Source organism: Zootoca vivipara, chromosome 2 (genome assembly GCF_965207765.1).
Source record: "Zootoca vivipara chromosome 2, rZooViv2.hap1.1, whole genome shotgun sequence".
Classification (NCBI taxonomy): Eukaryota; Metazoa; Chordata; class Lepidosauria; order Squamata; family Lacertidae; genus Zootoca; species Zootoca vivipara.
The window spans coordinates 19,808,110-19,830,589 of record NC_142584.1 but is presented as its reverse complement, the minus strand read 5'-3'; the positions used below and the strand labels follow the sequence as shown (position 1 = coordinate 19,830,589).

The 22,480-nt window shown below is 45.3% G+C and overlaps 1 protein-coding gene across 2 annotated transcripts in view; it reads right to left on the bottom strand.

Annotated features, from left to right (window-relative positions):
• The window catches only part of CEP95 (centrosomal protein 95), a 32,880-nt gene extending 14,584 nt beyond the window's left edge, over positions 1-18,296 (bottom strand). Inside the window, exons 1-9 of one of the 2 annotated variants that reach the window (XM_035103984.3) lie at positions 18,023-18,296; positions 14,090-14,218; positions 13,570-13,677; positions 11,187-11,300; positions 10,382-10,493; positions 4,725-4,840; positions 2,793-2,900; positions 2,142-2,350; positions 783-855 (exon numbers count right to left, since the gene is read on the bottom strand). In XM_035103984.3, coding sequence (XP_034959875.3) covers positions 783-855; positions 2,142-2,350; positions 2,793-2,900; positions 4,725-4,840; positions 10,382-10,493; positions 11,187-11,300; positions 13,570-13,677; positions 14,090-14,218; positions 18,023-18,041 — 988 coding nt within the window. In that variant the 5' untranslated portion in view covers positions 18,042-18,296. The remainder of the gene's footprint in view (positions 1-782; positions 856-2,141; positions 2,351-2,792; positions 2,901-4,724; positions 4,841-10,381; positions 10,494-11,186; positions 11,301-13,569; positions 13,678-14,089; positions 14,219-18,022) is intronic. The other variant, XM_035103985.3, reaches the window with a different exon arrangement.
• Between the last annotated feature and the right edge of the window lie 4,184 nt (positions 18,297-22,480).

The window sequence follows — 22,480 nt, the reverse complement described above, 5'->3', positions numbered from 1 at the left end:
TGGGGGGGTCAATTTGTTTTCTCTGGCTGTGCCTATCACAGAATTGTTAATCACATTTTCTAGAATGGTTTCTCTTCAGCATTTTTTTTACTAATGTTAGTTCAGTGATGTAATTACCCAAGAAGGTGAGCAGGGAAAAGAAAGGCTTAAAGATGAAAGGTAATCAAATGTTCTTGCCAACAAGAATTGGTGCCTTTGTTAATGCTGCACTCAAACTGTGGGTTAAAGTGATAAAGGGTATCAACATGGTGCCCTCCAAATGCTGGACTCCAATTTCCATCAGCCCCAGCCAGTGGCCAGGGATGATGGGAGTTGTGATGCAGCAACATCAGTACTGGTTTACAATGCAATCCTATATAATCTGCCAAAGAAAGTAACTGAGACTGAGTTCAGTGGGACCAGCTTCTGGTTTGCTGAAAAGTCTGTTTGGGATAATGCAGAGCTCTTTGAGAGAAGTGAGTTTCTAACAGAATTCGCCATACCATTATAAAAACTTCACTTCCCAAGGTACCCTTGGGAAGGTGAAAAATGAAACTGAACATAAGCATACAGTGATGTTCCCTGACAAATGAGAACATTTTCAGAGGAAAGAAAGAAAGAGAGAGAGAGAGAGAGAGAGAGAGAGAGAGAGAAAGAAAGAAAGAAAGAAAGAAAGATCCACAAGTAGCCACTTTTACAAGCACTTTTCAAAAGTCTGTTTCTCCCTATGTCAGTAGCTTTAATTAGAGTAGTAAAAGAGATATTAAGATTACACTTTTCAATAACTCAAGGAATGTTCTTACCAGAAGTGATCGTGGATAAAGAAAGGATGTCACCTGAGAGGGTTCCAGACTCTTCCCCAAGGGACTCTGCAGGCTGTTAAAAAAAGTGGGACATACAATTTTTGTGTGGCATTTGCTTATTTGTTTTTTTAAAATGCATATACGGGCAACTCCCTGTTTGCACGGGGGTTGCATTTCAGGTCATCGTGCATGTCAACAGTCGCACGCCAATCAAACGCCTGCAAAATGGTCACAGTTTGTGCATAAAATATTACCCAAACCGTAAAAATAACCAGATGTATTAACACCACATTAAAATTTCTTTGTGTTTGGTGTAGGCCTTGTCATTTCTCATCTAAATAGCTAATAGCATCAACAGTATATTATGACCGACACACACACTCCAAAAGTAAGTGAAATAATTGCCAATTCTCCTAACAGGTTATTCACCTTATTCATCCCTTCTCTTCCATCCAGATATGACACCAACTGAGTTTGCTTCAACATACAGAGAACACCCCTGATTCTCCTTGTGCAATTATAAAGGCTCTGGCTTACTTCCATTTACTAGTCATCTCATTCCTTGGTACTGCTAGTAGATTAATCATTGCCTTTTGATGTCCTGTTCAAACAATATCTTCTATATTCCCTAAATGACTTACTGCTTTAAGAGAAACTCACTATGAAGATGTGCCTCTTCCCACACCATTGGGCAGTGTTAGAAACTGAGATATTAAAGCTAGGAGCTAAATGTCACCTTAAACCTAGGTTGTGGGCCCAACAACGGAATGTCTAGGCACACTTTTTTTTTTAACAAGAGTACATAGCTGAAAATGAATGAACTGCAGCTAAAATCTTATGTTAATTTTTCACATGATCTAGTCTTTCCTCTGCCCACCACCCCTAATATTCTAAAGAGGGTCTCTTCTCCAATCTTCAGAGAGTAGCTGGAAGTGCGGAGGCAGGAAAAGGTCCTCCTTTCCTTCCACTCTGCAGTTTTAATCTGAAAATCTTAGGTGTAGTACTACACCCAGAGCTCAGAAACAACATGTACTAATGAAATTCCCTGTCGCAAAATGCGCCTAGAACAATGGGAGTTTCGAACACAGCATTTGGGACTCTATCATGATTCTTATATATTGGTTTTATCTTAAATCAGCAGGCATGGTAGTGGTTTAATACGCTTAGACAGTGTATTGTAACTCAGTCAGAAATACACTCTTCCACCTATGTTCTGAAAGTGATACATATCGAGCTTCCTGGACACAGGAAGGCCTAGCGACGATAACCTGGAAGCAGTTCGAATTAAGGATCCCACGGCAATGCATTTCTACAAAGGCTGACAATACAAACAGAAACAAATGAAGCTTCAGCACTTACATCAGAGGACGCAAGTCTGGAAGGTTTAGCCGGTGGCGGCGAACGTCTGCCTGAACTTCCAGCGCCTCTTTCGGTTAGGTAAGGGGGCCTGGATGCGGAAGGCTGGAATGGTGGCTGTAAAGGAACGGCTGGGCGGATTGGTTCCCCAAGCTTTTTCGCACTGGAAGAACACAACTGCTCCTTAGACGACAAAGCAGATTTGGCTGTTCCTTAGGAAAGATAAGCAGTTTAGAGGTTCAGTCCATGTACTTTTAAAGGGGGGGCATATAATTATTATAATTAATCGCTCTGCTGGGAAGTTTCCTTTAGAAATTTTGGGCCCAATGCTGGAAGCAAGCAATTTATGGGATTTCATTGAATTGATTAGGATATTTCCCCCACAGGTCCTATCAACTTGGCCCATCCAGACTTTTCACACACACATACACAAAAAAGAACAGCTTTATTTAACTGAATAAGATGCACAGGTAAGATGAAACGTAGTAACAAACTTAAGCCAGTTCTCTTTCCCCCACCAGATCACCGAAGAAAGCTCAAACCCAGGTGGTAAAACAAAGGGAACCCTTACTTGATTAAAATACAACGGACACAAGAAAAGCCCAGTAATATATTTTAAATATATATTTCTGAGGTTCTTTGATATACACTCACCTTGAGTTTCTCTGACAAGAGCTCTTCTGCCACTAGATGGTCCCCTAAAAGTCATAAGAACTTCAGGTTTTGTAATCATCTTCGAGATGTCTCTTTCTGCAGGTAAGTCTATAAGAAATTTGAAATTTTAAGGGCAGCACGAGTCAAACATTTGTGTTTGACTACCGTATTTCACTGCTAATTACAAAGATGTATTATCCAAACAGACTACTGCTGTAGCAGGGAGCAGAAAAAGAGAATAAAATATTAAGTTGGCATCCTGCACAAGGAATCCCACACACAGCAAATCCTGCCAATTCCACTGTGCTGCAGCCCCCAGTGCTTCATCCCATTCCATTTCACAAGGTCCTTTAACCCTCAGGAGCAGCTTGGGATATATGTGTGGATGCAGAAAGCAGAAATAGGAAGGAGGAGCCAGGTAAGCCCCATAGCATGAGAGCTCCCCTGGCACGTTTTGGGTTCAACCCAGTGAGTGATCCTGAAAGTTATCATATTGTAAGTACCCTTATACAATTATTTATTTAATTTAATTTCTACACAGCTCTCCATCCAAAGATAGATAAAACCACAAAGATACATACCATAATAATAAACCAAAACAATACCCCCCCATTTTAAAAGATCACAGACTGTTTAATTAGCCAAAGGCCCGGGAGAAGAGGAATGCTTTTGCATGGAGCCTGAAGGGAGAGCATTTCACAAGCGGGGAGACACCGCAGAAACATCCTGTTCTCGTATTGCTGCCCTCCAGACCTATCACAGAAGAGGCACACCAATAACAGCCTCAGATCATGATTGCAAGGTCCAGGTCAGTTCATATGAGAAGAGGTGTTCCTTGTGGTATTGTGGTCCTGAGCAATATCTCGAAAATATGCATGCTAAGGTTTGGGGAACATGCAAAAGCCAGTGTAAATGTTCAAAACTGATGGGTTTAAATGCAGATCAAACAACTAATTTTTTTAGTAAGTTAGTAATTTAACCAACCACTCAGTGTGGTATCTGACTAAAACCCCAGCAAGTTACCATTTTTATCAACCAGCTCATTCCATTTAATCACAAAATGTCCAAGAACCCAGAGAGAGAAATTGACAGAGAAATGTAGACTGTAGTGTGTAAATAAGTCCTGGATGAGTTCAAACCCAGCAATGAACTCTGGAAGTCGGGAATGTACAATAATCCCAAGTCAGCAAGTAGTAGTATTTCTGTAAATGATGATTAAGTTATGATCTTCCCACAAAAGAGGGGCCAAAAGGGACCACTGGTTTTCCCACATAACTTTGTCAATCGGCATATTGTTGCATGAATCTGACATAAACATTATACCCCGTACTTCTGCTAATACTATCTGCAGCAGAGATGGTTGCTTGCATTTATAGCCTGCCAAATGTGTTGATTTCAAGTATTAGTTACTTGTGGAGTTATATAAACTACTCAAATGAATTACATCTTTCAGCTTCATGGTTCAGGCCATTAAGATGCTGGTTTCAATTGTATGCTAATAAGCAGAATTGGTGGGATCTCAAACTTTGTTCAACCTTTTACACTATTTCGATCCTTGAGTACCAACTTCCAATTGACACCAGGATCTACACAAAAAAAGCAATCTGAATTTTTCATTTGTGTTTGTAGTTAAAGGGTTACAATTTATTCCATCTGCTGGTGGGAGTGGCTGACCTTGTGACTCTTCCGGTTTTTTACAACTGTGCTAGAACTATAGATTTCATAATTGTTTGTCTGATGCCTATTCATCTCAAGTAAGTTGTGAATGTGGGGAGAGAAATTGCCAATTTCCTGTAGCAAGCTGCTGCATACCAACAGTTTTTGTTTGTGGGGAAAGTGCCTGCACAGGGAAGAAACTATTTAAAGTGGTCTCTACACGGCAGCCATTCAGTTACTCAGATTTGGCTGCTCTTGGGTGTTGCTTGAACTCACCTTCATTTCTTAGAGAATATAAATAAGCAGTGTCACCAAGCTTAATGAGCTCACTTGTAGATTCCGAACAGTCTACCTCGCATGATGGAACATCTATCTCTGACGACTGAGAAGACCTAAACAGAATGCAAGGAAGTAAATTTGTTTACTTGACTTGGCCACAAGGTGGTGCTTCTAGCTGAGAGGCGTACACTTCCAACGCCAAGGATCACCGCTACATGTTTATCAACTGAAGGCGGTTATGACACCACATTAACTGGAGAAAACGCATTTTCTCATTCCATCAGTGAAATATACTCGGAGTCGAGAGTGAATTTCATGCTCTTTATTCAGCTCATATTCATCAAGGAGAAGAAGAGAAGACGAATGGCTCTTTTCCCAAAACCATCTGCTTATATACATTATTTACACAATGGGCCTTGCGTGATTGGCTACTTCAGGGCTACACCTGTGGGCCAATTATATTGTGGATTGACTTCTGCCTGCAGCCTGATTGGCTGCTCCTACAGGCCAATCAGGTAGCAGATTCACTTCTGCCAGCCGCCTGATTGGCTGCTCCAGCAGGCCAATCAGGTTGCGGATTCACTTCCACCTGGAGTTGGATTGGGTAGCTCCCGCTGATTCTGAATCCTATTGTTCTAGGATTCAGCTCAGTACATAACACCCCTCCCCTCTAAGTTCCAGTCCTGCCCGGGAAGTTGCATTCGTAGTCCCCAAGGTCTGCTGGCCGCCTCCGTGTGCGTTGTGGCCTGGGGTGTTCCTTGGTCAGGGGTTCTGGTTCTGGCTCGTGTTCCGAGGCTGCTGGCTGTGCCGGGGCTTTCTGGTCTGGCGCCACTGAACCACTAGGTTGTGACTCTGGTTCCGGTGTCCTTCCAGCCTCGGGGCGCCCCTCTGTGCCTACTGCTTCTGCTTCCCCTGCCCACCCCTCTCGCTCTACAGGCCTCACTGCCCTGCTGTCCCCTTGGGACCCCTCTGTCCCGCTCTCCTCCCGGGTTCCTCCTGGGAATCGTCGCCGTAGCTGGTCGCAGTGGCGGCGCCAACATTGCCCCCCTTCCGTTAGTACCTCGTACGACACGGGACCGGTCACCTTGGTGACTGTGGCGGGTACCCATGCTGGGCCTGCCCCAAAATTCTTTGCATACACTGGGTCCTGGGCCACAAATGTCCGGGGGTTCCTGCCTTTCCCCACCACTACCTCATCCTGAGCTCTGTCGGGGTGAAGTCGGTCCAGTCTAGTTGCAAGGCGCCGGCCCATGAGTAGTTCAGCTGGGCTCCGGCCCGTCGTTGTGCTTGGGGTGCTGTGCTGTGCTAGAAGAAATGCGGCAAGGCGGTATTCCCAGTCCCCTTGTGTTATGCGGCGGAGGCTGTCCTTGGTGGTCCGCACCATGCGCTCCGCTTGGCCATTGGTGGCAGGGTGGAATGGTGCTGAGCGGATGTGGCAGATGGCGTTCTGCGCTGTGAAGGTCTGGAACTCCTCTGACGTGAATGCGGTTCCATTGTCCGAGACGAGGGTGTCAGGGAGCCCGTGGGTTGCAAACAGCTTACGTAGTACCCGGATGGCTGCCGCCGTAGAAGTGGACGGTACCAGTGCGACCTCCAGCCATTTGGTGTAGGAATCCACCACTATGAAGAATGTTTTTCCCTGGAAGGGGCCAGCGAAGTCCACGTGCAAGCGTGACCATGGATGTCGGGCGGACTCCCAGGGCTGGACTGGGGCCCTTGGGGGATCCGGGCGGGATTCTTGGCAGGTCTGGCAGTGTTGGACCCAGGCCTCTATCTCTCTGTCAATCCCCGGCCACCACACATAACTCCTGGCGAGGGCCTTCATCCTCACTACCCCTGGGTGTGTCTCGTGTAGGGCTGTGAGGACCCTTTTGCGGAGGGGCTGGGGAACAACAACCCTGCTTCCCCATAACAGGCACCCCTTGTGGGCCGACAGTTCATGTTTGCGGTTTGTGTAGCCAGCGAATTCTGGCCCGGGGCTGCTGCTGGGCCATCCTCGCCACACCCAGTCCAGGACCCGGGAGATGACCCTATCTTTTGTGGAATGGTGCGCAACTTCTTGTGCCTGAATGGGTCGGTCGGGAAGCAGCTCCGGGGTCATAACCTCTTGCGCAGGCGCTGGGTCGGGGCCTGTTTCTGGTAGTGGTAGCCTGCTGAGTGCGTCTGCGTGGCCCATCGCCTTCCCAGGGCGGTGGATTAGTGCATACTGGTAGCCGGCAAGGAAAATTGACCACCTGAGGACACGTGGAGACAACACTTGGGGGGTCTGCTTCTCGGGGGCAAACAGGCCAAGCAACGGCTTGTGGTCAGTCACTATGGTAAAGGGCCGCCCGTACAAGAAATCATGGAATTTTTTTACGCCCTTCACGATTGCCAGACCCTCCTTGTCAATCTGTGAGTAGTTTCGTTCGGCTGCAGCAAGCGTCTGGGAGAAGTATGCCACCGGCACCTCTCTTCCATCCGGGAGTTGGTGTCCCAGGACAGCGCCGATGCCATAGGGAGAGGCGTCGCATGCCAGCACCACTGGCTGCCTCTCGTCGAAGTGTGCCAAGACCGAGTTCGAGACGAGCAAGTCCTTGACTGCCTGGAATGCGGCCCTTTGTCGCTGGCCCCACACCCAAGGGGCCCTTTTATCTAGGAGTCTGTGTAGGGGCTCCGCTACCGCTGCCTTATGGGGAAGGAAGGCATGGTAAAAGTTCAATAGTCCCAAGAATGACTGAAGTTCGGGCTTGCTCTTGGGCGCTGGGGCCTCACAAATGGCCCGTACCTTGTCACCGGTTGGATGGACCCCTTCTGCGTCCACCTTAAATCCCAGAAAGTCCACCTGCGGCACTCCCAGTAAACACTTTTCCCGCTTCACCTTGAGGCCCGCCGTCTGGAAACGGTGCAGGACGGAGCGGAGGCGGTCCTCAAATTCCTCTGGTGTGGGCCCGGCGATCAGTACATCATCGAAGAAGGGGGTGACGCCAGGAATCCCTTTAAGGAGAGAGTCCATTAGATTCTGGAATATGCCTGGTGCCACGCTAACGCCAAATTGCAGCCGCTTTACTCTGAATGCCCCTCTGTGCGTCACAATCGTCTGAGCCTCTGCTGTGGCTTCGTCCACAGGCAACTGTTGATACGCTTGGGCCAAGTCCAGTTTGCCAAAGATTTTTGACCCAGCCAGGGTGGCGAGGACATGGCTGACCACTGGCACTGGGTATGCATGGGCCGTGAGAGCCTTGTTTATGGTGCATTTGTAGTCTGCACAGATGCGGACCGAACCGTTAGGCTTGACGGGTGTGACAATTGGAGTTTCCCAGGGGGCGTTGGGCACCGGCTCCAGCACTCCTTGCTCCACGAGCCGGTCCAATTCCTCGTCTATGCGGGGTTTCAGGGCGAACGGGACCCGGCGGGCCTTGTGCCTGATGGGTCGTACAGCGGGGTCTAGCTGTAGGGCAATGGGGGGTCCTGTATATCGTCCCAATGCCCCATCGAAAACCCCTGGAAACTCTTTGCATATGGCGTCCACGTCCACTTGTAAGCTAGTGCGGTTCACCCCGGTAACGGCTAGCCCCAGAGGTCCAAACCATGCCAGTCCCAGTAAGCTAACGTAGGGGCCCTTAACTACCAGCAAGTCCAATTGTTGCTTTCGCCCTCGATATTGCACCCTGAAGGTCCCCACCCCCATTGTAGGGACCTTACGTTTCTGGAAGTCCCGGAGGGTGAATGGGGCCGGCCTTAGTTTGGGACCCCCATTAGGGCACAGTTCCCTTAATGTTCGGGCCGAGATTATGGATAGAGTTGAACCCGTGTCCAGCTCCATGCGGCATGGGGCTCCCTCTATCTGTACCTCTATATAAATTTTCTCTGTGCTGGGATGGGGCAACTGGAATACCTGGTAGTCCGTGATCTCCGTCGAGTTGCCTTGGTGCATGGTGCCGTGTGACCTGGGGCTCCTGGGTCGGTCATCTGATGCTTGTCGACGGGTGAGTCGAGCCCGACACACCCGGGCGATGTGTCCCAATTTTCTGCACTGCCTGCACTCTGCGTTGCGGAAACGACAGGTCCTCCTCTCGTGGTTCTCCCCGCAGCTTGCACAGTTCCCTCCTTCTCGTCGAGGCTGCTGTGGTGTGTGTGCTGCTTGAGTGCGCCGCTGTGCTTGGTGTACTTCCTCCCTGTCAGATTCGGATTCGTCGGTGAGGTCTTCGTGGTAGACCCTCGGTTGGGATGGCGGGGCCGGTCGTGCCTCTTGCGTTGACCTCTCAGCGGCTTCGGTTGCCAGGGCTTCCTCCAGAGCAATCTGGAACGTGAGGTCTTTTTTGGCGTAGAGGCGTCGTTGCAACATCTCGTCCCTCAGGCCACCGACGAGGCGGTCACGAAGCATGTTCTCCAACTCTGAGAAGTTGCATAACCGGGCGGCTTGGCGGAGGGAGGTCACAAACCCAGTTATGGTTTCCCCTGGGGCTTGCCGCTTTGCGTAGAAGGCATTTCGGCAAGCTACCACCGAGGGCTGTGGTGAAAAGTGCTCCTTCAGCCGTTCCATTATTGTTTTGTAAGAGACGGTAGCGACATCTCTAGGTGCAAGGAGAGCCCGGGCGATTTCAAACGTCTCCTCTCCACAGACGCTGAAGAATGTCGCCCTCTTCATGGCATCGTTGGTGACTTCTTTCGCTTGCAGGAGGAAGTTGAAACGGGCGGCGTACCCTTCCCAGTCTCCTGATGCTGGTTTGAATGGCAAGAAGCTGCTGTCGGTTGCCATTCTGGGTTCCTTGGGTCCTGGAGCTGAAGCCTGGATGCACGGTGCGATGCAGCGGTGCAGCAGGTGGCGGTGCTGCGGTGCAGTGCGTGGTGGCGGTCAGCTCAGCAGGATCCCACCTTCGTCGCCAGTGAAATATACTCGGAGTCGAGAGTGAATTTCATGCTCTTTATTCAGCTCATATTCATCAAGGAGAAGAAGAGAAGACGAATGGCTCTTTTCCCAAAACCATCTGCTTATATACATTATTTACACAATGGGCCTTGCGTGATTGGCTACTTCAGGGCTACACCTGTGGGCCAATTATATTGTGGATTGACTTCTGCCTGCAGCCTGATTGGCTGCTCCTACAGGCCAATCAGGTAGCAGATTCACTTCTGCCAGCCGCCTGATTGGCTGCTCCAGCAGGCCAATCAGGTTGCGGATTCACTTCCACCTGGAGTTGGATTGGGTAGCTCCCGCTGATTCTGAATCCTATTGTTCTAGGATTCAGCTCAGTACATAACAATCAGCTTGCAGAGGCTCTAGCACAGGCATCCCCCAAACTGCAGCCCTCCAGGTGTTTTGGCCTACAACTCCCATGATCCCTAGCTAACAGGACCAGTGGTCAGGGATGATGGGAATTGTACTCCAAAACATCTGGAGGGCCGAAGTTTGTGGATGCCTGCTCTAGCATATCAGGGATGCAGAAGCAGTTGTGGAGAAAGCAATGGTGGGGAGCGAGAAGAAGAGAGATGTTAACTGCATGCTCCACAACTAAAGTGGTGCCCATGGTCATCGAAAGGCCATAATCTAAAATTACCTAGCTGCACCACTGCCTCACCTATGGAAGCAGAGAACAGGGGTACTAACATGTTACACACTTTGCAACCTAGTAAAGACTTGGGTAGCTAAGGGAGCTATGAACCTGCCTTACCCCGAGGCAGACGGAAGTGTCAGGGAGGGAACTGGCACATCAAGAACACCACCTTCTTCCTCTTCAAGACCGGTAGTCTGGACTTCATCTTCAGCCCTCTGGTTAAGATCTTCTGTTCATAAACAAAACTATTATGAGCAAGGAGCAAGACAGACCTCTGCCTGCCACAAATATTACTGTGACAGTATCAATTCCCTCCTCAGCCCACACATCTGCAGTGGCATATCGGTCAGCGTATGACTAACGCAGCAAATTATTTATTCCGGCACAGAAGCTAATACGATCCACTGTCTGCTTATGTAAGGTGTGCTGGCACTGTTGTAAAAACCCAGTTTCATCCAGTACCAGCCACTTTGAGCTTTAAATCTGACAAGCTTGATTGCTTTGCAACCAATATTGTTAAATAAAAACTACTTGCTAAGAAATTTAGCATTGTTTTACTCCATATTTTGTGGTTTTATATTTTGATTTTGTTCTGTGAACCACCCTGAGACCTCCGGGTATAGGGCGGTATATGAATTCAATAACTAATAATAACCTTTTTCTTTCTTTTCTATTATTTCCTATGCTCTTATTTTTTGTTCCTGTAATTACAGCCTGACAGTGACTGAGAGGCACTGTAAGTCCTTTCACTTTATGCCAACATAAAGTCATAGCAACTGATGCTAAGCAAGGCATTGAAAGTGCCCTCTCTTTTTAAGAATACCCCTCTAGGTGCAAAAAGTGATACAGCTACATACAAATAAATAGAATACGCTATCTGCACAGAGGAAGCGCATGCCATTGATTATGCCCCTTCTCTCACCGCCATTCTGAGAAGCCGTCTCACTGGTTTCTTCTGTCAGGTACTCGAGCAAGCCATCAAATATTTCCAAGAGATTTCTGATGGACTCCTTATTTCCTTTCACAATGTTCTCCCCTTGACAAAAATCAGTGTTAATAGATTGGCAGAGAAGGGGGGGGACACCACACATGGGTAGCGTATGCCTTTCACAACCGGTAGAATGATGGGCAGGGCTGGCCTCCATGCAAATGGCTCAAAGTCCTGCTTAAATCAAGCCTAATGCAACAGTCGGTGTAAAGCAATCTGTGTTGTGGATTGTTCTCTCTGCTCATTACGATTAGATGAAGTAAAGGGAAATTCACGGTGAGAGAAAATCATGCAGAGGGTGTTTTCCTTTCTCATTCCAAATCCCTTAGAATCCCTTTTTAAAAAATTTGGAAGCCCTTGGAAAGCATCTGAGGCTGCTCCATGGAGCATAGTGTTGGAAAGGAAACTCACACAGGTTTCAAGTAATCTCACCTCTGAGTCACAGTTCTAAAATGGAAGGAAAGGGTAGCAGCAGGGAATGTCAACTCTGTAGCTTTGTTTAATGAGCTGCATTAGAACACTTGGGGCACAATCCTGCATGCCAAGGATTCTTGCAAGCTCCATCTCCAAGGTGCAATTGTTTTGCTAGGAGAGGAATAACGGTTTCTGACATAAGCACAGGTGAAACTCAGAAAATTAGAATATCGTCAAAAAGTGCATTTATTTCAGCAACGCAACTTAAAGGTGAAACCAATATATGAGATAGATGCATGACATGCAAAGCAAGATATGTCAAGCCTTTATTTGTTGTAATTGTAATTATTTGTCGTTAGGCGGGTCAATTATAAATGGAATGTAATTAATGAAATGTAATAGCGATGTTTATTTTTGTAGTATTGTAACTATTTGTTTTATTACTGTGGAATTTCCAAAAGAAAAAAATTGTAAAAATTAAAAGGAAAAAGAAAAATAATAAGTTGCATTACTGAAATAAATCACTTTTCGATGATATTCTAATTTTCCGAGTTTCACCTGTATATTTGTACCTTGGTGGCGGCTTGACCCTCCTCACAGTGCTAACAATAGAGATCCACGAACAAATCCATTATCCAAAGCAGTGACATTTCCTCTTTAGATAACTGCTGATATAGGGAAGAGTCAGCCAGAAAGAAATGCAACTGGTATTGAGTCCCAAATGTCTTTCATGCACTAACAAAATCCTTGTGCTAACAGAGCTATCTCATGGGATACTGCTCTGAATGTGTTTTAACTAATGAAAGATTTAGGTCCTAAATCTTTCAGTAAGTCGGATATACTTCCTAGATTTTAGGAAGGCCCTATCAATTTGTCTTACTGGGAAAAGGTGCTTCATTGAGCAGCATGATCCCCTGTGCGCTTTTACGCAGAAGCACAGTGTGTGTTTAGGATTGCAGCCCAGGTCACACATTTCCAGTAAGTTAAAACATTGATTAAAAATGTGGGAGGAGGAAACTGCCAAGTTCATACAGACTAAATATTGCTCCTTAAGTGGACAGGGTTATATCCTACTGAGTTATTGCAGAAGCACTCCCCCAATCTCTCTCTCCTTCCCTTGCCCACAATATGCTCTATATTGGTTCCCACAACCAAGAGACATGGAGTTCCTCAAGCAAACTGGACTGCAGTTCTTTATATACTGCAGATTCAGGAGGCAATGGGGCTGACTTCTAAGAATACATGTATCATATCAAGGTGTTACTCTTAGTATCTTATCAACATAAGCCAATTTATCTTATCAAGCCCATATCAACTTGGGACCAGTTTACCTACGAGATCGCTTTACCCCACAGGCACCCAGTTGAACCCCTTGATCTGTAAAATTGGAACTACTACAAGTGCCACGTAATACCCCTTCCGCATTTGTAAAAACTTGGCCATTTATTTGGGCAGTGCCTAAACTTTGGAACTCCCTGCCTTTTGAGATCAAGCAGGTGCCTTCACTGTACTCTTTTTGGTGCCTGCTAAAAAGCATTCTTGTTTAGAAAAGCCTATCCAGATGCTCAGAAAGTTGAGGTGATCTTAATCTGCTTTAGTACTTTAATAACTTTTGTAGGGTTTTAAATTTTTCTTGATTTTACCTTTTTGTAAACCACTTTGAGGGTTTTTTTTACAATTAAGTAAATTCATAAAATATAAATATTGCACTGTCAGACTTACATACATCCAGCATAATTAAATCATTGCTCGTCCCAACCATAAAAGTACATACAATTTTTTATTATTAATTTTTCCAATAGCAATCATAGAATGGTAGAGTTGGAAGGGCCCCCGAGGGTCATCTAGTCCAACTCCCTGCAATGCAGGAATCTCAACTAGATCACAAATGATAGGTACCCACCAGTTATATGCGATAAGCTGATCTGCAAGTAGTCCAAAGCCAACGAATCTATCACTGCCTGCACATTATGGGCATCGTCTTCAGGGCAACGAGGTGCGGCTATGACATCTATAAAATAATGGGATTGCATCATGCTATTATTTCACAGAACGGTATACTGCGTAAGCTGCTTTTAATGTAATCTGAGAGCAAGTCTGCACAGACTCCATGAGTCAGTTGGCAGAAATCTATATGACAGTAGATTGTTCAGTGCTCTCATGTGCCAATGTTGTTAAAAATAAGTTTAGGGCAAAGTTTCCATTTGTGTTTAGTTACAATTAGAGATGTGTGTGTGTGAGGTGTTTTTGTGTGTGTGTGTGTTCTCTCACTATGTTATTAAAAGCTATTGAATACAGAGCATATGATGCCTATTTACGTCCAAATCTCACAGCATTACTATTTATTTCAAATATGCACAGACAACAGGAAAAAAAACATTACCCTAGAAAACCAAGACATGGTAGGAGGCATGCATTCTTACCTGGCACTCTCTCTCCCAGTATCGATTCATAAAGATGAATAAACACTTTAGCTCCACAGTCTGAGAGATTGCTGACATGCAGATCTATGTTACATTTTGTCAGGAGATCATTGGCAACATTGACCCATTCTATTAAAATAAGAGATGAAACATTATGGCTTTTCAGAGAATGTGTTTGCATAAAGGAGGCTACAAAATCTTCTATCAAGGACCCAAAAAGGATTTAACAATGTTTTTTTAATCTCTGTCAAAAACAAGTTTTCTGAAATAATGGGTGCAAAATTGCCATTTATCTCATAATGCATACATTAATCACCAGCAATTGAACTGACAGGCCTATTTATTTATTACCACTGCAGTAGCACATGATGAACCAACATTCTCACCAATCTTGTTGGGTAGGAAAAGTGGCGTTTAGAGGTCAAGGTCAAACTCTTATAGGAGTATCAAGTTTAGTAATTAAAATATATATATTTAAAAATATATTATCACATTTTAAAAATAACTCTCTAGTCTAGACCTTATCATTCATCTAACTACAAGTGTATGTAAAATACTAGCTTAAAATGTAGCATGTGTTTGCTCTGTCAGCCTGGTATAGAACTGCATGACATTGCAGACAATTCAGGAAGGAATATGTGGCAGTGTTGCTTTTGAGTCTTTTAATGATCGATTTATTATCTTCAGATTCCTTTTTTTTAAATGCTTAGAGGGGAAAAGGTAATATGATAGTTGATTGCACAATACTCTTCAGGCTGCATGCCATCCATATGTAAGAATCTAGTCTTTTCACATTTGTCTTTCCTATATTTTTTCAGCTGTAAGCCCTTTGGAAACAGCAATGTAAAGTATTTTTTTCTACACAACACTAACCATGCTGGTAGGGAATCTGCAGGTCAAATTAAGCACCCAAGACCTCCAAATTTGGCCTGTGAGGCCATTTTCATTCACACCCATCAGGTGTGGGACTCGTATAGTGATGAGTGCCAATGAAGAACCAGGAGCATAAAGCTCAGAGTGTGCTCCTGATTGTTCCTTCTCACCAAGCGTTTGCATTCCTGAGTAGATCCAACTACTGCTAAAAGTAATTGTGCTTGCCAACCAGGAATTAAGTGGTGTGTCAATCATTTTATAGTAATAATAATTCACTGACAAATTTAAGCAATGCCAAATGTCAGCCTTGCTGCAAAAAAAGCAATCAGGAGAGCATGGCTTAGAACCATAACTTCAGGTGACTGACAGGTGGGTGGTCCCACCCTCCTGACAAAAGCAGCTCCCCACCCGTGACCTAGCATTTTGTTGCGTCTGTAACATGCAGCAGGAAGCCAAAACTAAAATATATTTTGATGAATGATAAGGGTTGTAATGCCACTGTGACCGTTTTAGTTTAGCTTTTGCATGCATTGTTTTAATGATATAGACCACTTTGGGTATCAAAACATTGGTGAGCTCCTATATTTGCATTGTGATGTACTAAATAATATTTCTGAGTAATATAATAATAATAATAATAATAATAATAATAATAATAATAATAATTTATTTATACCCCGCCCATCTGGCTGGGTTTCCCCAGCCACTCTGGGCGGCTTCCAACAGAAAAATAAAACACAGTGATCTATTAAACATTAAAAGCCTCCCTAAACAGGGCTGCCTTCAGTTGTCTTCTAAAAGTCTGGTAGTTGTTTTTCTCTTTGACATCTGATGGCAGTATAAATAAATGGTTTAAGAAAGAAAAGTATTGGTGGGCCTGCAAACTTTTAGTCAATTTCCAGCTTCTGAAACAAACTCTGTTCAAAGACTACAACCTAATTTGGGCTAGCATTCTGTACTCAAATATATGGAAATCTGATAAACCTTGCCAGATAATATATGTTTAATATAGAGCCCTTTGAACCAGTTATTGGATATCATGTTGCAATTGCATACTTGTTTTTGTATAGTCACTGTCAAAACCTGTCGGAAAGAGCTGCAAGCCACAGGTCTCTTTCAGAGCAATACCAAATATACTCTCTTAGATTAGTGCCAAGTGAGGAAGCCAAGACAAAAACCAGGACGGCACTATGTGCTCAGTTTTCTAAGAACATGAGCTTCCCCCCCACAGTGCAATCCTATACAGATATACTCAAAATTCAATGCAAATGACTTCAGTGGGGCTCACTCACATGCAAGAGTGTTATTCATACAAATAAGATACAATACATTGTAAAGGCACAAATTAAAGAGAAAACGTATGCAACAAACTAAAGTTTGCTTATACTGCTAAATGGAAACATACAGTACATGTTATTACAAATATAATGAAAAAATGCTTGCTTCCGAGGTGCTAAAAGAAACAGCATTTTATCAGGTGTTTAGTTATCTGAAGGCAAGGAATCAATCTTGTATTTATTGTAAGCGCTCACAGTTGGAATAGTCATAAGGATTGATTCCCTTTTAACTGTGTGTTGATAAGAACAAAATTCTTCTAAGGGTAGCTTTCTCATCTGTGTCATCAGATAAGTTAAAAGAATTATTTAACAGCACTTCACAGGCAAGAGTGATAAAGACATGCAATAGAATGGTCACGTATATGTCCTTCTTGAGCACCTTGTGTTTTCCTAGGCGAGGGCCCTCCTCACCATATCTGATGAAGTTGGTTCAAATCCACAGACACTTATACCATACCAGATAGACTTAACATATAGCTCTCTTGACTTTGCCAGTAGGGAGTCAGATTGTATGCCTAGAGGAGATGAATTAGAGGGGTGTGTGGTGCAGAATTTCCCTCTAAAAATTCATTATTAGCAACCATTCATGAATACTGGTTGCAAATACAATACTGGGCAACCCAGTATTCGTGCTGATTGGAAGTTTGGCTTCTACCCACCTAGCAGTTTGAAAGTAGATAAATAGGTACCACTGCGGCAGGAAGGTAAACGGTGTTTCTGTGCGCTCTGGCACGGTGTCCCATTGCGCCAGAAGCGGTTTAGTCATGCTGGCCGCATGACCCAGGAAAGCTGTCTGCGAACAAACACTGGCTTCCCTCAGCCTGAAAACCGAAATGAGCACTGCAACCGCATAGTTGCCTTTAATCGAACTTAACCATCCAGGCGTCCTTTACCAATTTACCTTTTTACCTTTACAGTACTGGGTTCTTTCAAAGTTTGTTAGGTCTTTTTTTTTTAAAAAAAAGGAAAAATAACCATGTTAAATTAGATCATACTGTGTAGTAGAGCATCAGAAGATTTCCAGATAGGAACGTTGTGGGAGTGGGGATCTGATGCCTTTAAGAGAAAACTAACATCACATACGACTGAGCTGTGTTTCTATAGAGATAAGGGGCTGATGTGGCCCCACTGTTTTACATAGGTAAAAAGTTAGAGGTAGGTAGCCATGTTGGTCTGCCGTTGTTGAAACAAAATAAAAAATTCCTTCCAGCAGCACCTTAGGGACCAACTAAGTTTGTCATTGGTATGAGCTTTCGTGTGCATGCACACTTCTTCAGATACATAGGTAAAAAGGTAAAGGACCCCTGGGGGTTAAGTCCAGTTGGCAGAAGATGGGAAGGAACCAATGTTTGGAGGTCACCCCGTCGCGCGGATTCGAACCGCTGACCTTCCGAATAGCAAGCCCAAGAGACTCGGCGGTTTTGCTCGCTCCCGTGCAAGGGGAGAGGCATATGGAACGCATTACCACAGCGAACGGGAACCTGTGGGACCCCAGCCAACCCCAACCCGGCTCTGCTAAACTCCGGCTCCTATCAGCCCCGGCGGCCAGCAGGACCAATGCTGAGGGGCAACAGGTGTTAGGAGAGCGTGGGAATGGGGTGAGGGGGGAAAATGGGTGTCGCCCTCCCTACTCCCGCCTCCGAAATTAGGGTCCCTCGCCTTGGGGGGGGGTTCCTTCCTGCACCACCCCCTGCCCGGAACTCGTCGGAGCGGGCCCGCCCACCTCTTTCAGCGGCGCCCATCTTGGGACGCGGAGGCGACTTAGTCTCCCGCAGCCGGGCCCAAACGAGCGGCCCCCTCACCTCCCGCTTCGTTCGCCCTTAAGCGATGCCCAGGGATATTTAAACGATTGGCCCGCTCTACGGCCTTTTGCTCTGCGATTGGCCAGCTGGGAGCGGAAGAGGCAGGACTTCCTCTTGTCTCTGTCGTCTCGCGCCTTCCCCGCCCCCCTCCCGCCTGTCCGCCTTGTTGCTGCGAAGCGACGCGGCTGTTTATTTTCCAGGCCGCTCCAGTTGCCGTGGCAACGGCGGCGGGGGAATTGATGGCGGGATGGAGCGGGAACGAGGCTCCGTTTTGCCTTGTTCGATTTGCGTCCTGTTTTTTTGCCCTGCCTTTCCTTCGGGGGCCCGCAGGGCGTCATCCCCTCTCCCACGCGCTCTTTATCCGCACAACAACCCTGTGAGGTGGGGTATGGAGACAGAGACAGAGACAGCGAGAGGCCTAAAGTCACACACACAGACACAAAAACACACACCATGCGGCCCAGCTAGGGTTGCCATGTGTCCTCTTTTTCCAGGACGCATCCTTCTTTTTACGGGTATCTGATCAAACAGCGGGAGGCAGTGGAAGACAGGAGTGCCTGGCGTGCTGTGGTCCATGCGGTCACGGAGAGTCAGACACAACTAAACGACTACAAAAGGAGAGCCGTCATAGTTAAAAGCAGAAGTTGGCAAAGGTGTCCTTCCCCCCCCCCCAAGACTCACAGACCTAGGCCACTGCCCAGCAGTGCTTGGGTCCACAGCCAGGTTTCCAGACAGGGCAGAAGAACCCTCTTGTCTTCAGATGGCGGCACTCGTGTTGATTTTGAAAGATGTAAACCAGTGGAACAGGCCCCTTGGCAGATGTCATTTTGGATGATCAAGGAGAATGTGCCAGCCTTGAGAGCGCCTGCTCCTGCTGCCAACGAGCCATGAAGCACATGGTTATAGGTTGGAAGGCGAGGGAAGGTGGGCAGGAAAATAAGGGCTTGCGTGGCACGTTGGGCACACATGACTTACGGGGAGCCAAGTCGAACCTAGCAAGGTCAAAATTACAGGAGTCTTCGAAGGCGATTCCTCTGAGAAAGAGCAGTTTTCAGCATTTCATCAGTGGGATCTGAGGAGTTTGTGTGTTATTTGTTTGATTTTAGAGTGTATGCAGAATTGGAATTCTGCTATATCCCATCCCAGGCCTTTGCCATTTGTTCCTAATGTTCCATTGGAGTCCATAAAACTAACCTTAACCATTTCTATCCTCTAGCTGTCGTAGAACCATTTTGCTCAAATGCCTGTTTCAAAGAAATAAATTTGAGAAGCGTGATACAAAACATTCATTTGTGACTTTATGGAATTCACTATTTTATCCATTCCATTGTCCATTGTCCAGAAATGTAACACTTGATATTAGCTTAATAACCTTTGTACACTATTGAGTTTTGACAATAATGGTTTTGGATTTAGCATCCATGTTGTAGTTGAGTTCAGTCACAACAGAGATAAAGCTGAAGACTGAAAACACTAGATTAAAGTGAGTCTAATGTCTCGAAACGTATTTCCTTTAGTCCAGGAAATACCAGCAACACATACTTGCTGAACTACACAATTGTGTGTAGTTTTGCAGTATGCCAAAGTAACATTCATTGCCCTGGGCATTGCCAAAGTACAGATCCTATATCTTATGGTAGGTTGTACTTGGATTAGACCCATTATTATCAATGAATATGGCTAACTTGGGTCCATTCATTTCAGCATTGGCTACAACCTTGTGTAACTCAGGTATGTACTTCATGGGTATTCGTGGATACAGCACTGTCACTTGAGGCCTTTGTGGTGAGAAGTGTCTCTTTCCAGTTTCAAGTAGTTCACCAGCTACAACGGTTCCTGGATAGTCTGACTAGAGTGGTCCATGCCTTGGTAACTTTCTCTGTTGATTATTGCAATAAATTATCCTTGAAGCCAGAGAGTCAATTAGTGCTGAATGCAATAACCAGATGTTTAATAGGTATGGCTAGCATGGTTAATATTTCACTGATCCTTAAAACTGCATTGACTGCATATTCAATTACAAGCCCTGTCTAAGGTGCTGATATTACCTTTAAAGCCATAGCTATAAAGCCATAGGCTACAAACTTTGGAAGAAATAAAGCCTTATGCTTGGGGAATTTATCTGGGACCTGTTGCATACTGGAGCTACGTAGCTCTGAGTTTTTGCTTTCATTTTCCATGGTTTTTGCTTTGATGATGCAGTCCCTTAGTCTGTTGTAAGCCTTTAGCTGACACTTCAACTAGCGTACACACGTACAAACACACAGAGTCTATGATCATTTGAAATTCCCAAGGTAGGTATAGTGTGGGGGTACAGGGGTATTAGCACTGCTGATTTTATACACCTGACCTCAGCTCTCCTTTTCCAAAAATGGATTATGCACTTAAATGGTGTTGTTTGTAGCTGTTGTTGGGAGTCCCCACTGGTATCTTTATCCAGAGGCTTGACAGTCTTCTGGGAAATCTGATAATTGCTGTACTGTTACTTTGCTTTTTGGCAGAGTACTCCTTCGGGTAGTGATAAAGCAGGATATCAAATCCAAACTCTTTGTTTGTTGTATGGGTATTCTTTGCTTGGTTCTGTGCACTTTCAATGTCTATTCCAATCATCATTTTTCCTTTATAATACTAATAGTCCTGGCACTCCAGTCATGTTCTGCAGCCTTACTCAAACTGAATCAATTCCTGGATAATACCAAAATAGGTTTCGGATGAGTAAATAAAAATAATAAAATGTGTGGGGAGGAAGTTATTCTTGTTTTTATTATTTCTTTTGTCTTTTTTATCTTGTATATGTTGTGAACCACTCTGAGGTCTACAGATGAAGGGAAGTATACAAATTTAATTATCAATAATAATAATAATAATAATTTTGTGCTGCCACCTTGTTTCCAATGGGTAGTCTTTAGATAGGTTCTCACCAAATGTTTAAACCACATCCAATACACATCATTCCTCCAAAAATCCCTGAAACCATAGCTATAATTCTCAGCACCTTTAAAAAAAACTACAGTTCTCAGGATTCTTTGGGGAAGTCATGTGTTTTTAAAGTGTGTTAGATGTGCTTTAAATATAGGGTGTGGATCAGCCTCAAGTTTCCTGTGAGTCCTGTGAGAGCAGAATGCTATGGTCTTACGCCATGTGTCTTATTTATTTTTAAATACCTGTTTTGGCTCACCCTCCATCAGATGACCCCAGGGGAATTAAAAACACAAATGTGTGCACTCTTTCCCTTCTACAGCTCATATGCACTTGTGGCAGTGACCTCTGCAATGACTCTTTTCAGTGCTGCAAGTTGGCCTGTGACATTCTAGTACAGTAGAACCTTGGTTTATGAACACCTTGGTTTACGAATTTTCGGTTTACGAACGCCGCGGACCCATCTGGAACGGATTAATTCACTTTCCATTACTTTCAATGGGAAAGTTCGCTTCAGTTTATGAACGCTTGTTTATGAACAGACTTCCGGAACCAATTGTGTTCATAAACCGAGGAACCACTGTATTGTGATGGTTGTCATCATCCAGAGGGGTGTGTCCTTCCCCTCTCCTCCTATCCTGCGTGTTGCATCCTCTCGGTATGATGCCGTCCCTATAACCTGTTGTTTCATGTTCTGAACTACAATCAAGAAAAAATAAATCACTATTATTGCTACTCTTTTTGGCAAGCAAAAAGGGAACCGAGCAGGGTGCTTGGGAATGGGGGAATGAGCCTGTTGTCTTGGGGCAACACTATTGCCGCAGAAAGGTCGCTCTGCAGTTGAAATTTAGAAGCAACTTCGCCAAAGAGGAGCACGATGCACAAAATTAATAGGATCGGGTTCTCATCAGGTCAGGGACTCGAGACTTTTATATTACTGCTGTTAAGTGCAGTGCAGTCAGGTTCGAAAGATATTCCTCTTGCCCTGACAATAGGATTGGATTTTCCAAAGTGGGTACCATGAAAGGTAGGCCTTTTGTTAGTGGGCAGAACCCGAGTTTGCTATATGTTGATTTTTATTGATTGTGGGGGCAGCTGCCCCTCCCTTGGCTACGCCCATAGTGGGTGCTGTACATTTCCTGTAAATATATGCGCTATGAAGGGCTTCCTTCATTACCATCGCTTTGAAAGGCTCCCTAAGCCATAAAGAGTTCGCCATTATCGCTAACCGCACGGTATTTCACTTCCCGGGGGCGCAGGCAGCTCGCTCCCTAAGGTGTGCGGGGGCGACCCTCCTTTCGATTTTAAATGGGGGAGGTCGCGTAAAGGGGTGGGGTGGGGTGGGGTGGGGGAAAGGAAGGCCCTACAGGAAGTTTCAGGCCGAGACTCTTCCTAGGCCGGCGTTGATGGCAGCCCGGACAAGGAGAGCCGCTTCCGTTTGGCCTCCTTTACAACCACGC